This window comes from Tamandua tetradactyla, chromosome 17 (assembly GCF_023851605.1).
Source record: "Tamandua tetradactyla isolate mTamTet1 chromosome 17, mTamTet1.pri, whole genome shotgun sequence".
Taxonomy (NCBI): Eukaryota; Metazoa; Chordata; class Mammalia; order Pilosa; family Myrmecophagidae; genus Tamandua; species Tamandua tetradactyla.
Genome location: NC_135343.1, coordinates 10,240,806 through 10,253,981, shown reverse-complemented (window position 1 = coordinate 10,253,981; position 13,176 = coordinate 10,240,806). Strand labels below are relative to the sequence as shown.

General features: G+C 38.8%; 1 protein-coding gene across 4 annotated transcripts in view; it reads left to right on the top strand.

The window, feature by feature from the left end:
• SOS1 (SOS Ras/Rac guanine nucleotide exchange factor 1) overlaps positions 1 to 13,176 on the top strand; it is a 275,229-nt gene that overhangs the window by 178,029 nt on the left and 84,024 nt on the right. For all 4 annotated transcript variants that reach the window (XM_077134036.1, XM_077134035.1, XM_077134034.1 and 1 more), the window contains one exon: positions 9,525 to 9,650. In XM_077134036.1, coding sequence (XP_076990151.1) covers positions 9,609 to 9,650 — 42 coding nt within the window. In that variant the 5' untranslated portion in view covers positions 9,525 to 9,608. The remainder of the gene's footprint in view (positions 1 to 9,524; positions 9,651 to 13,176) is intronic.

The following is a 13,176-nucleotide window of genomic DNA, read 5'->3' as shown; positions in this document are numbered from 1 at the left end:
TCCATTGATGAGAGTGGTGAATTGAAGTCTCCAACTATTATGGTATATGTGTCTATTTCCGTTTTCAGTGTTTGCAGTGTATTCCTCACGTAATTTGGTGCATTCTGGTTCGGTGCGTAAATATTTATGATTGTAATGTCTTCTTGTTTAATTGTTCCTTTTATTAGTATATAGTGTCCTTCTTTGTCTCTTTTAACTGTTTTTTGAAGTCTAATTTGTTGGATATTAGTATAGCCACTCCTGCTCTTTTCTGGTTGTTATTTGCATGAAATATCTTTTCCCAACCTTTCACTTTCAACCTATGTTTATCTTTGGGTCTAAGATGTGTTTCCTGTAGACAGCATATAGAAGGATCCTGTTTTTTAATCCATTCTGCCAGTCTGTGTCTTTTGATTGGGGAATTCAGTCCATTAACATTTAGTGTTATTACTGTTTGGATAATATTTTCCTCTAACATTTTGCCTTTTGTATTATATATATCATATCTGACTTTCCTTCTTTCTACACTCTTCTCCATACCTCTCTCTTCTGTCTTTTCGTATCTGACTCTAGTGCTCCCTTTAGTATTTCTTGCAGAGCTGGTCTCTTGGTCACAAATTCTCTCAGTGACTTTTTGTCTGAGAATTTTTTTAATTTCCCCCTCATTTTTGAAGGACAATTTTGCTGGATATAGGAGTCTTGGTTGGCAGTTTTTCTCTTTTAGTAATTTAAATATATCATCCCACTCTCTTCTAGCTTCCGTGGTTTCTGCTGAGAAATCTACACATAGTCTTATTGGGTTTCCCTTGTATGTGATGGATTGTTTTTCTCTTGCTGCTTTCAAGATCCTCTCTTTCTCTTTGACCTCTGACATTCTAACTAGTAAGTGTCTTGGAGAATGCCTATTTGGGTCTAATCTCTTTGGGTTGCACTGCACTTCTTGGATCTGTAATTTTAGGTCTTTCATAAGAGTTGGGAAATTTTCAGTGATAATTTCTTCCATTAGTTTTTCTCCTCCTTTTCCCTTCTCTTCTCCTTCTGGGACACCCACAACACGTATATTTGTGCGGTTCATATTGTCCTTGAGTTCCCTGATACCCTGTTCGAATTTTTCCATTCTTTTCCCGATAGTTTCTGTTTCTTTTTGGAATTCAGATGTTCCATCCTCCAAATAACTAATTCTATCTTCTGTCTCTTTAAATCTATCATTGTAGGTATCCATTGTTTTTTCCATCTTTTCTACTTTATCCTTCACTTCCATAAGTTCTGTGATTTGTTTTTTCAGTTTTTCTATTTCTTGTTTTTGTTCAGCCCATGTCTTCTTCATGTCCTCCCTCAATTTATTGATTTCGTTTTTGAAGAGGTTTTCCATTTCTGTTCGTATATTCAGCATTAGTTGTCTCAGCTCCTGTATCTCATTTGAACTATTGGTTTGTTCCTTTGACTGGGCCATATTTTCAATTTTCTGAGCGTGATCCGTTATCTTCTGCTGGCGTCTGGGCATTTAGTCAGATTTCCCTGGGTGTTGGACCCAGCAAGGTTGTAAGATTTTTCTGTGAAATCTCTGGGATCTGTTTTTCTTATCTTGCCCAGTACGTGGCGCATGTGGCACACGTTTGTCTCAAGTGTTTGGAATGGGTCTCCCCCAGTCACCGATCTCCGTGGCCTGGGGCTTTCGGATCCAAATCTCTCCGTTGGTTCAGGGGCCGCGCGTGGTGGGGGCGTCAGCTGCCGCGGCTTGAGGGGACCCTGTGGCTGGTTGCGGGCCGCAGCGGGCCTGGGGGATTCCCCACCGGACCAGGAAGCCTCCCGTGGGGGGGGGGCTTCCGCGGCTTGGATAGCCCTCCTATCTGAGACTCGTATCCGCGGACTCGAAGCAGAGACTCGAAGCCGCCCGCAAAAGAGGGGTGCCACCTGCCTCGGCTTGGGAAACTTGCTTCTCCAATACTCTCAGCCGGCCCGGAAAGGGGGGAGGGAGTAGCTCGGACCTCCGCAGCTGCCGCTGATCGGGAGATCGCACGCCGCTCGGGGGTCTCACTGCAGCCGAGTCTCGCAGTCAGTCTAGCCAGCCCAGACTTTGGATAGCCCTCTGATCCGGGACTCGTAGCCGCGGACTTAAAGCCGAGACTCGAAGCCGCCCGCAAAAGAAGGGCGCCGCCTGCCTCGGCTTGGGGAACTTACTTCTCCGATACTCTCAGCCGGCCCGGGAAGGAGGGAGGGATTAGCTCGGACCGCCGCAGCTGCGGCCGCTCGGGGGTCTCGCCGCAGCCACGTCTCGCAATCAGACTTGCCAGCCCAGACTTTGGATAGCCCTCTGATCCGAGACTTGTAGTCGCGGACTCGAAGCCGCCCGCAAAAGTGTGGCGCCGGCCGCCTTGGCTGGGAAGCTTGTATCTCCGAGTCTCTCAGCCAGCCCCGGAAGGAGGGAGGGATTAGCTCGGACCGCCGCAGCTGCGGCCGCTCGGGGGTCTCGCCGCAGCCAAGACTCGGAATCAGATTTGCCAGCCCAGACTTTGGATAGCCCTCTGATCCGAGACTTGTAGTCGCGGACTCGAAGCCGCCCGCAAAAGTGTGGCGCCGGCCGCCTTGGCTGGGAAGCTTGTCTCTCCGAGTCTCTCAGCCAGCCCCGGAAGGAGGGAGGGATTAGCTCGGACCGCCGCAGCTGCGGCTGCTCGGGAAATCGCCCGCCGCTCGGGGATCTCACTCACCGCAGCTGAGTTTCGCAGTCAGACTAGCCAGCCCAGACTTGGTTACGCTGTGTGTCCATTCCCTGCTGTAGCCCCGGGAGTTGTTTTGTACTGTTTCTGTTCACCTATTAGTTGATTTGGAGTCGGAGGAACTAAGACGCATGTACCTTACTAAGACGCCATCTTGGATCCGGTCGATATGTTGTATTTTCATTGTTATTTCCTTCAAGATATGTTCTGATTTCTCCTGTAATTTCTTCCTTGCCCCACTGCTTGTTAAAGAGTGTGTTGTATAGCCTCCATATATTTGTGAATTTTCTGGCCTTCTACTTGTTATTGATTTCCAACTTCATTTCATTCTGATCTGAGAATGTGTTATGTATAATTTCAGTATTTTTAAATTTATTGAGACTTATTTTGTGGCCCACCCTATGGTCTGTCCTGGAGAATGATCCATGAGCCTTTCAGAAACATATGTTTCCTATTTTGTGGGTGTAATATTCTGTAAATGTCTGTTAAGTCTGATTCATTTATTGTATTTGCAAAATCTCTGTTTCCTTATTGGTCTTCTGTCTAGATGTTGTATTCATTGATGAGAGCAGTGAATTGAAGTTCCAGCTGTTACTGTAGAGGTATCTACTCTTCCTTTCAGTGTTGTCAGTGTGTGCTTCATATATTTTGGGGCACTCTGGCTTGGTGCATAAATATTTATGATTCTTAGGTCTTCTAGATGAATTGTTCTTTTTATTAATACATCATGTCCTTTGCCTCTTTTAATTGTGTTATTTTTGATGTTTAATTTGTCCCATATTGGTATAGCCACTCCTGCTTTTTGTTTATTTTTTGTGTATGTAAAATATATTTTTACAACATTTCCTTTTCTGTTTTTGTCTTTGGGTCTAAAATGAGTCTCTTACAGACAAGCATATTGATGGGTCCTATTTTTTCAATTCTGCCTATGTCTTTTGATTGCGAAGTTTAAACCAATTATTTAGTATTATTAGTGTAAAGGCAGTACTTTCTTCTACCATTTTGTCTTTTGATTTTATATGGCATATCTTTTTTATTTTTTCTCTTTTACCCTTATTGATAATCTTCACTTGTACAATCTTCTCCAAACCTTTCTTTCTGTCTTTTCCTATCTGCCTGTAGTGGTCCCTTTAGTATTTCTTATCGAGTCTGTCTGTTAGTCAGAAACACTGTCAGTGTGTTTGAGAGTATCTTAAACTCTCCCTCATTTTTGCAGGGCAGTTTTGCCAGATATAGAATTCTTGTCTGGCAGTTTTTCCTCTTCCAGAATCTTAAATGTATTGTATCATTGCTTTCTTGTCTCCATGGTTTCTGCTGAGGAATCTCCACACAGTCTCATTAAGCTTCCCTTGTGTATGATGGATTGCTTTTCTCTCGCTGCTTTCACAATCCTCTCTTTGTCTTTGACATTTGACAGTGTGATTAGTAAGGGTCTTGCACTAGGTCTGTGCAAATCTATTTTGTTTGAGCTACAATGTGCTTCTTGCATCTGTAACTTTATGTCTTTTATAAGAGATGGAAAATTTTTAGTGATTATTTCTTCCACTATTCTTTCTGACTCTTGTCCCTTTTCTTCTCTTTCTTCGACATCTATAACATCTATGTTCATGTGCTTTGTGGTGTCATTTAATTCCCCAGATCCTGCTCATATTTTTCCATTCTTTTCCTTATGTATTCTTTTGCTTGTAGGATTTCAGATATCTTGTCATCTAGTTCACTAATCCTTTCTTCTACCTTTTCAAATCTGCTGTTATAAGTCTCCATTGTGTTTTTCATCTCTTACATTGTTCCTTTCATTCCCGTTAGTTCTGCCATTTGTTTTTCCAAGCTTTTGAATTCTTCTTTATGGTCACCCAATGTCTTCTTTATATCCTTTATCTCTTTTGCCGTATCCTCCTTCAACTCATTGATTTGCTTTTCTACTTGATTTAGCATGTTTGATTGAACATTAATTAGTTGTTTCAACTCCTGTATCTCACTTGAAGTGTTTGTTCCTTTGCCTATGCCGTATCTTTGTTTTTACTAATATCGCTCCTAATTTTTTGTTGGTGTCTTTCATCTGATTTCCTTGACTAGTTTTATTCTGGAGTTCATTTTCACTGTTTTACCTAGGGTTTTCTTATTGATTGGCTTAGTTCTCAGTTTTGTTTTGTTTTCTTTTGTTTCTTGGTGTTTAGTTCAACTCATTCTGTACCTCTAGCATAGCTTCTGTGTTACTGATCAGAATTTTTCAGGTCTTGTTTTTCTGGTTCTTGCTCTGCCGAAATGGAGCCTTTTTTTAAAAAAAAAAAAAGAGAGAGAGAGAGAGAGAATATATATAAATATTTGATATATATAAATTTTTGAATTTGCAGATTTTAATGATTTCATATCAGTGAGACCATACAATATTTGTGCTTGTACATTGACTTTCATATTGTTAAAGGTAGCTCATATCTGCAGTTTCTTTGTCACACTGTCAAGAGCTGCACAACCCATTACAGAAGCCACCAACCACACAAGTCTACTTAAATTTAAATTGATTGAAATTAAGTAAGACTTAAAATGCACTTCTTCAGTTGCAACTAGCCAGGCACATTTCAAGTGCTCAAAAGCCACATGTGGCTGGTGACTACTGTCTTGGATAGCACAAGAGAATATTTCTTTCATCTCAGAAAGTTCTGGATCAGCACTGCCTGGTCCACAGTTTGAGTTGAAGAATGGAAAACTGTTAATATTTTTTTTTCCTTTTTAAGGTTATTTAAATATTGTTCCGTGCACAGTCAATAATTTATTATCATTATCTATCTTTTGTTATGTTCCTTATAGATTTTCCAGTTTCTCCCTGTTTTTCCTAAACGCTTTGCTCCACAGGGGTGGCCTAACTGCTCCCTCCTTCTCCCTGTTGCTACACAGCTTAATCCTGGAGCCACTGAATTATTTCTTTCCCAGGTGGGCTCCTCTGTTCCATGCACTGCACATTTGCCTATTTTGTGGCTTACCCTCATTTTTGCTAAAGCACATTCTTTTTTTTTTTCTTTTGTTTTATTAATTTTTTTAAAAAATAACAAACTCAAACACTCTTAACAAATGATCATTCCATTCTACATATATAATCAGTAATTCACAACATCATCACATAGTTGCATATTCATCATCATGATCATTTCTTAGAACATTTGCATCAATTCAGAAAAAGAATAAAAAGAAAACAGAAAAAAATTCATACATACCATACTCCTTACCCCTCCCTTTCATTGATCACTAGCATTTCAGTCTATTACATTTATTTTAACATTTGTTCCCCCATTATTTATTTTTATGCCGTATGTTTTACTCATCTGTTGATAAGGTAGATAAAAGGAGCATCAGAGAGAAGGTTTTCACAATCACTCATTCACACTGTGAAAGCTATGTCATTCTACAATCGTCTTTAAGAAACATGGCTACTGGAACACAGCTCCACATTTTCAGGCAGTTCCCTCCAGCCTCTCCACTACATCTTGACTGACAAGGTGATATCTATTTAGTGCATAAGAATAACCTCCAGGGCAACCTCTCTAGTCTGTTTGGAATCTCTCAGCCATTGACACTTATTTTGTCTCATTTCACTCTTCCCCCTTTTGGTCCAGAAGGTTTTCTCAATCCTTTGATGCTGAGTCTCAGCTCATTCTAGGGATTTTCTCAATCCCTTGATGCTGAGTCTCAGGTTATTCTAGGATTTCTGTCCCTTGTTGCCAGGAAGGTCCACACCCCTGGCATTCATGTCCCATGTAGACAACAGAAGGGTGGTAAGTTTTCTTGTTGTGTTGACTGGAGAGAGAGGCCACATCTGAGCAACGAAAGTTCTCTTGGGGGTGCCTCTTAGGCATAATTTTAAGTAGGCTTGACCTATCCTTTGTGGGGGTCAAGCTTCACATGAACAAACCCCAGAATTTCCCCAGATATTTTTGACCCAGTTAGATTTTCCCAGATTAGATAGGCCCTGGTCTCTGGAGGGGAGGATATAATCAGTATTAAGTTGCCCTGGGGATGAGATCTAGCAGGTTGTTAGAGATTCCTGTGACGACTCCAGATTCAGTGTTTTTCCTATCCTTCCCAGCAGGTAGTTTTTGTCAGCCTACAACTCTTTATTGGAGTAAAGTGGTTTGATTTTATTAATGCTTAGCTGACCCTGTAGTTATCAGGAGAGTGGTTGAAGCAGAGGCTAATGTAGAAGGTGGGCTTAGGTCTTAGTCCCTAGGGTCTGACTTCTCTGACTGCAAGCCTCACTTGAGCTGGGCCCTGCTGCCACACACCCCCACCCCCACCCCCCCACCACCCTTTTCCTGGGGAAAATAAGTCCTTTAGGGAATTAACTCCTTTATTTGACTTGTTACTTTGACTCTCAGACCTATTTTAACGCTGCCCTTGCCTGAATCTGGGTGGATAATTGAAAACGCTGGAGGCTTTCTCTAATGAGCTACTTAGAATAGTTTTTGAAAAATCCCTTTTGAGAGTGGTTCCCCAACTCTGAAGATTCATCTGTGAAGAACAGGTGCTCATACCTGGCTCTCTGTGCCTTGGGGTACAGCCCTTTTTCAGTATTCTGAACTGGGCCAACTCTAAAATATTAAGTTTTTTGTTTCTGTTTTGTTTTCCCATCAGCCCTGTCTCCTGCTTGTTTGGAAAGACCTCAGGATTCCTACCCTACTTGCTCTGGGTTTATCTATGCTTGGAGCTTGTATTCAGCAGACCAGACTTTGTTAATTAAAATCATTATTGGAGCTTGGCTTGGCGGTACCCTTGCTTGCTCCCAGAAGAGGCCTCCAGAAGAGCAAGGAAGTGCTTCCGATTGAGTCGGCCCTGTCAGTGCAGGAGGGGCACCAGTTTCCAGTTTTTGGGGGCTTTACTCACAGTTCTTTGGTGTGATCTCAACTCTCACCTGTTCCAGATTGGTGTATGATGTACGTCTAGTCACAGATGTCCCCCAAACAGTTATTCAGACAGTTCCTTGCTGTTTACTAGCTGCTCTAGAGAACAAACTAAATCCACACCTCACTATGCCACCATCTTGCCCCATCTCCTGGTGTGTATACTTTTTTTTTTTACATGGGCAGGCACAGGAATCGAACGTGGGTCTCTGGCATGACAGGCGAGAACTCTGCCTGCTGAGCCACCGTGGCCACCCAGGGTGTGTATACTTTGAACATACATTTTAAAATATTCATTATACAGTATAGTGTTTATTAAAATTTTCTCCTACACTGGGGTTATTGTAGTCTGTTTGTTAATGGGATATAATAGAGCAGACCATACTGAATGCTGTTAGCCAGTAAGCACTGAGCACTTTTATCTAAAGAGCGTTCTACACTTTTGAGAGTTGAGCATATTTTGCAACATGTATTGTTCATCTCCTGGAGCTGCACTTTCTGCCATTTATTAGTGGGAAACAATTTTTACCAATAGTAAATGACAAAGGAATGCAAATAAAGACTGTAGTGCTGGTTATTAAAATGCAAATTTTACAGAGACAGTAGTCTGAGGCTTCACTTCAAAAAAGGTAAAGATCATTAGGCAGTTAAGGATGAGTGCCCACCAAGTGATCTTCCTACAGCACAAAGTCATAAATTGTCAAAGTGCCCATTTCGTGTCCTTTGATATAGGGTGACTTTCTGTTTAACAAATTTTTATCAAGCTTGTTCTATGAGCCCTACATAGAGCTAAGTGCTGGAATACATCACTGGTAAACAAGATGAGACATGTCTCTCTCACCTGTCATTATTCAGTAGGAAAGACAGAGTTAAAAAAAACAACGGAGGCTGACGGGAGGTCATTTTGCTCATGCAATATGTTGAATCATTTTTCTAAATGTTACTGGTTCCTGTTAAAAACAATATAAACTGTACCTTTTATCCAATGTGAATCTCTCACTTCCCTTCGCCATTCTCCCACGTTAGTAACCATGGTTTAAGCAAAGAATATACTGAAAATAGAGAATATACTGAAATGATATAGTAAGGTATCTGAATTATTAACTACATGTATGGTGCATGTAGTTGAGAACTGATTTCTGAGTTGATAACTTCCAAATCTGTTTTTGCAGGCCAGGCTATATTCTTTTTTTTTTTTTTCTTAAATAGTTTTGTTGACATATAGTTCACATACTATACAATTGACCCATTTAAAATGAGCAGTTCATTGGCTTTTAGTATATTTACAAACAGGTGCAACCATCTCTTCTCACCCTCCCTCCCCCCCAAGCATCCACTGATCTACTTTCTGTCTCTATAGATTTTCCTGTTCTGATTTTCGTATGTATGGAGTTATATAATATATAGTCTTTGGTTACTGGCTTCTTTCACTTAGCATGTTTTCAAGGTTTATCCAAGTTGTAATATGTATCAGAGCTTCATTCTTTATTACGTGGAATAATATCACATTGTATGGTTATAGCACATTTTGTTTATCCATTTGTCCATTTTTCCATTTTTCCATCGTCTTTTGAATTGTTTCTACCTTTTGGATATTATGAATAATGCTACTATAAATATTCATGTACAAGTTTTTGTATGAACATATGCCTTCATTCCTCTTAGGAATTACCCAGGAGCAGGTTTACTAGGTCACATGGTGACTCTGTGCTTACTTGTTTAAGGAGTTTCCATACTATTTTCCAAAGTGGCTGTACCATTTTACATTCCCACCAGGGAATGTTTCATGGTATGTGGGAAACCATAAAACATCCTCACCTACATTTGATGTTATTTGAATTTTGGGGTATATGGGAGTGGGTGGGTGTGTCCCGGTCTTTATCTCAAACTACAGGCCATATTCTTGAGTACAAACCCACATACTTTTTGTTTATAGGTTCAGGGGCAAGTTCATCCTACACTTGAATCTAATGATGACGCTCTTCAGTATGTGGAAGAATTAATCTTGCAGTTATTAAATATGCTATGCCAAGCTCAGCCCCGAAGTGCTGCAGATGTAGAGGTATGCTACATTTTGCTTTATATACTATTCTGTGTGTTTGTTATAATGTCAGTGAAGTGGAAAAGAGTTAGGCCTTCAATTCCATGAAATATATATGTTTTAAGAAAGTGAAGACTGGATTTATTTTAACTTTGTATTGGATAAATGATTGTATATGTTTTAGCTGTTAAACTATTTCATATTTTCCTTTTAATCTAAAATGAGCTGTAGATGGCCTTTAAACCCCACTTCTTGATGCCACAATAATGTACTTATACTTTAAGAGTAGGATATGTCCAGTTGCTTCTTTTGTTTTTTAAAGCCAGCTTGTCTTCCAAAAACATTTCAGGTCATCTTTTAATCTTCAGTTGTTACCTGTATTATAGGTGGTAAATGAACTCTTCCCCCACCAGCTGGAAAGGAGAGAAATGGTTAAACATTTATGAAGGAGGGTCTGTAATCTCTTATAAAGGGAACACGATCCATTCCTGTTAAGGGCATATAATTTAGTGGAGATACAGACAGGTATATGGACAATACCTTATTGTGATATACTATGAGAATATGGCATGTGGGAAACCATGAATGGGGTGACTAACATAAGCTTTGGGGCTTAGGGATAGTTTCTGAGAGGAAGAGACATCAACTTAGATCTAGAGGAGGCAAAAGTTTGAAAGGAGAAGAAAGAAGGTTTGAAGTGTCAGTTGAAGAAAATGGAAGATAGAGCTGGGAAGATAAAAGGAATTTTCTGGCAATGATTAAGAATCATTTGACTTTAATGTATAATGGTACAAATCTTTGGGTGTGTGTGACTGTTTTCCAAAAAGAGTGAGTTGGTTAATACAAGATTTGCATTTCACCATGGATATACAATGGTAATACAGGACATTGTGGAAATTGGTACTGGCCATGTTTCACAACCTTTACAGGACACCACATATAGAATATAATATCATTTTTATGATACACAGTGACTGGGGAGGAGGTGTCTCCAACTATTGCAGGCCTAACTCCCCTAAGGGCTGAGGGGTCTGTACCTAAACATACACAATGAGAAACTCTGCTGAAGTGGATCAGGAAATCTAAATTGGGTAGGGTAAAAATAAAATGTAATAGCTGATATTTGCGTGATTGCCATACTATTATGCAGTGTTCTAAAGAATTCCATATTGTATATTTCATTTGAATTTCATAATTACTCCATGATAATTATGTTCTTTTGGTCCAGGGATTTTGTCTTGTTCAAGGCTGAATCCTCAGCACCTAGAATAATGCCTGAGAAGGCACTGAGGAAATTTATCTTGAATGTATGAAGGTGAAAACGAAGCAAGAAAGGTTAAATAACTTGTCCAAGGTCAGTCTCATCTAATAAGTAGCAAAGCCAAGATTAAAATCCCAAAAAGTCTAGCTTTTTGAGAATGCATTCCACTAGACTAATCTGCAAGGAAGGAGAGAGCAGGTAGATTGGGAAAACTTGGAGGAAACAAAGTAGTAGAGTTCTCAATGAGGTTAGAGAACTGATAAAACTAAAATACTTGAGTAAGAGAAACAGAAGAAGGATTGGGATCAGAGACAGAGTTGTTTGAATGTAAGATCTCATCAATAGCGTAATGATTGGCAACTTAGTTATTAAGCAGGATGTGGCCATGCTGTGGGAGCTGGACTAGAGCAAAGATCCCCAAGATGAGTTGTACAAGGGAGTAGGAGGCCAGGCTATTTGATGTGTCCACAGCGTAGATAATAAAGTCACACAGGATGATTGTGAGACTTAACATGAGAGTGGAAGGACAGTTTTACAGAAGTAATGTGGGGAATGAAGAGGATGCTATGTAATCTGCATGTGGAGTATGGAAAAAGGAATAGTTCCTTTTCTAGAAGTCTTCAGGTTATAGTTGAAGCAAAGACATCTTAAGAAACATTGAATTACAGTGGTTGTGGATTTAGAAAAGATTGTGTACCATGGAGTAGTAATTAGTTTGATTTCTTAAATAATTCAAAGTAGGTTTCTTACATTTTTATTCCCTTTTTCCATTGAATTGTAAGTTGGTATCTTTTTTCATAATTTCCTTTTGGCATCTAATTACATTGGGCTTTACAGAGTAGATCTAGAATAGAACTGGCTACCTGACTCTCTTTCCCTTTAACAATTCCAGTTGCTGTTTTTTTCACTGTTTGGTTCCCCACAGTGTTTTATACAGTGCAGCATCTAACCTTATACCTAGTGTAATAGAATCCTGGTATAGGCCTCATCTTGCTTATTACTTCGGTGTTGGTACATTCCAGGTATTTACTAGTTTTGTGACATTGCGAATTCAAATTCAGCTCATTTCATATTTTTTGTACTGTACCTACGTTTCTCTAATTTCCTTTTAATTAATATGTAAACTAAATATATCATTCTCCAATATTTAAAGGAATTCTCAAAAGCAACTGAGTTTCTGTCTTCCATTTTCATAGATTTGATCAATATCTAGGTATTTAAGACCCTAAATAATAAAGAATATTTTACAGATTTTTAGTGCTCTTCTAAAAGAGAACTCCTGTGATATCTAAGAAAGTTAGCCTATATCCTATCTTATTTTTAAGCACTTAACTTGGGCCCTTAAAAGTAGATGTAGCCATATGCAATGCTCATGAGCTGGCTTTGGTATTGGGATGTATTTTTTTTTAAAAGAATATATGACAGTAATAGAAATAGCAATTAGTTTAATAGGTCTTTATAATTAAAAAATATTATTATATACATTTTATGTCCATATAACAACATTATGGAATAGTTCCTATTCTTTTAAATTGACTCTCTGAATGATAAAGTAGGTAAAAAAATGTAACCCTTGGTCTTTTCCAGTCAACTGTCAAATAGGCTTTTTCTCATACTTAATTCCTGGAAGGATATGAAGATATGGAGATATTTAGATGGGTATAATGGTGTCTTCGATTATTTTGTGAGGAAATAATTTTCGATATTCTCCTTTCATTAGAATTCAGTATTTCTCTAGTATATTTACAGTGTATTTCTTTAGTATATTTAGTATATTATTTTGAAATAATAAGGCCTTTGAATTTAACAAACGCTTCAAATACATTATGGGATTTGAGAATTCACCAAAATTTTGTAAATTTTCTGAGGGCCATATAAGGAAATTGTACTTTAAAAAATATATCAATCTGAATTAGTGGGATATTTGAATTTTTAAGTCTTTCATTGCTTTCAAGTGTAAACTTTGTTTATTTTAAAGTATAAACAATTCGGAGTTGGGTGGTAGTTATTGCTCAGTGTGTGGCCTCTATAGGATTTAATGAAAAAACATGGACTTTTAGTTTCCATTAGTTTTAGGAGAATAGGTGCTTCAAAATTCCTTGAAAATGAATACACAAAACAGTAGGAGCTATAACTTATCCCTATGTTAATAAGTAATACGACTAATTATATGAGAAAAAAATTTCTTGAAAGAAGTTGGATTGCATACTTATCTATAATTTCATTTATGCCTATTTAAAAGTTTTGATAAATTGTATTACAGATCATCACAAATTGTAAACTATC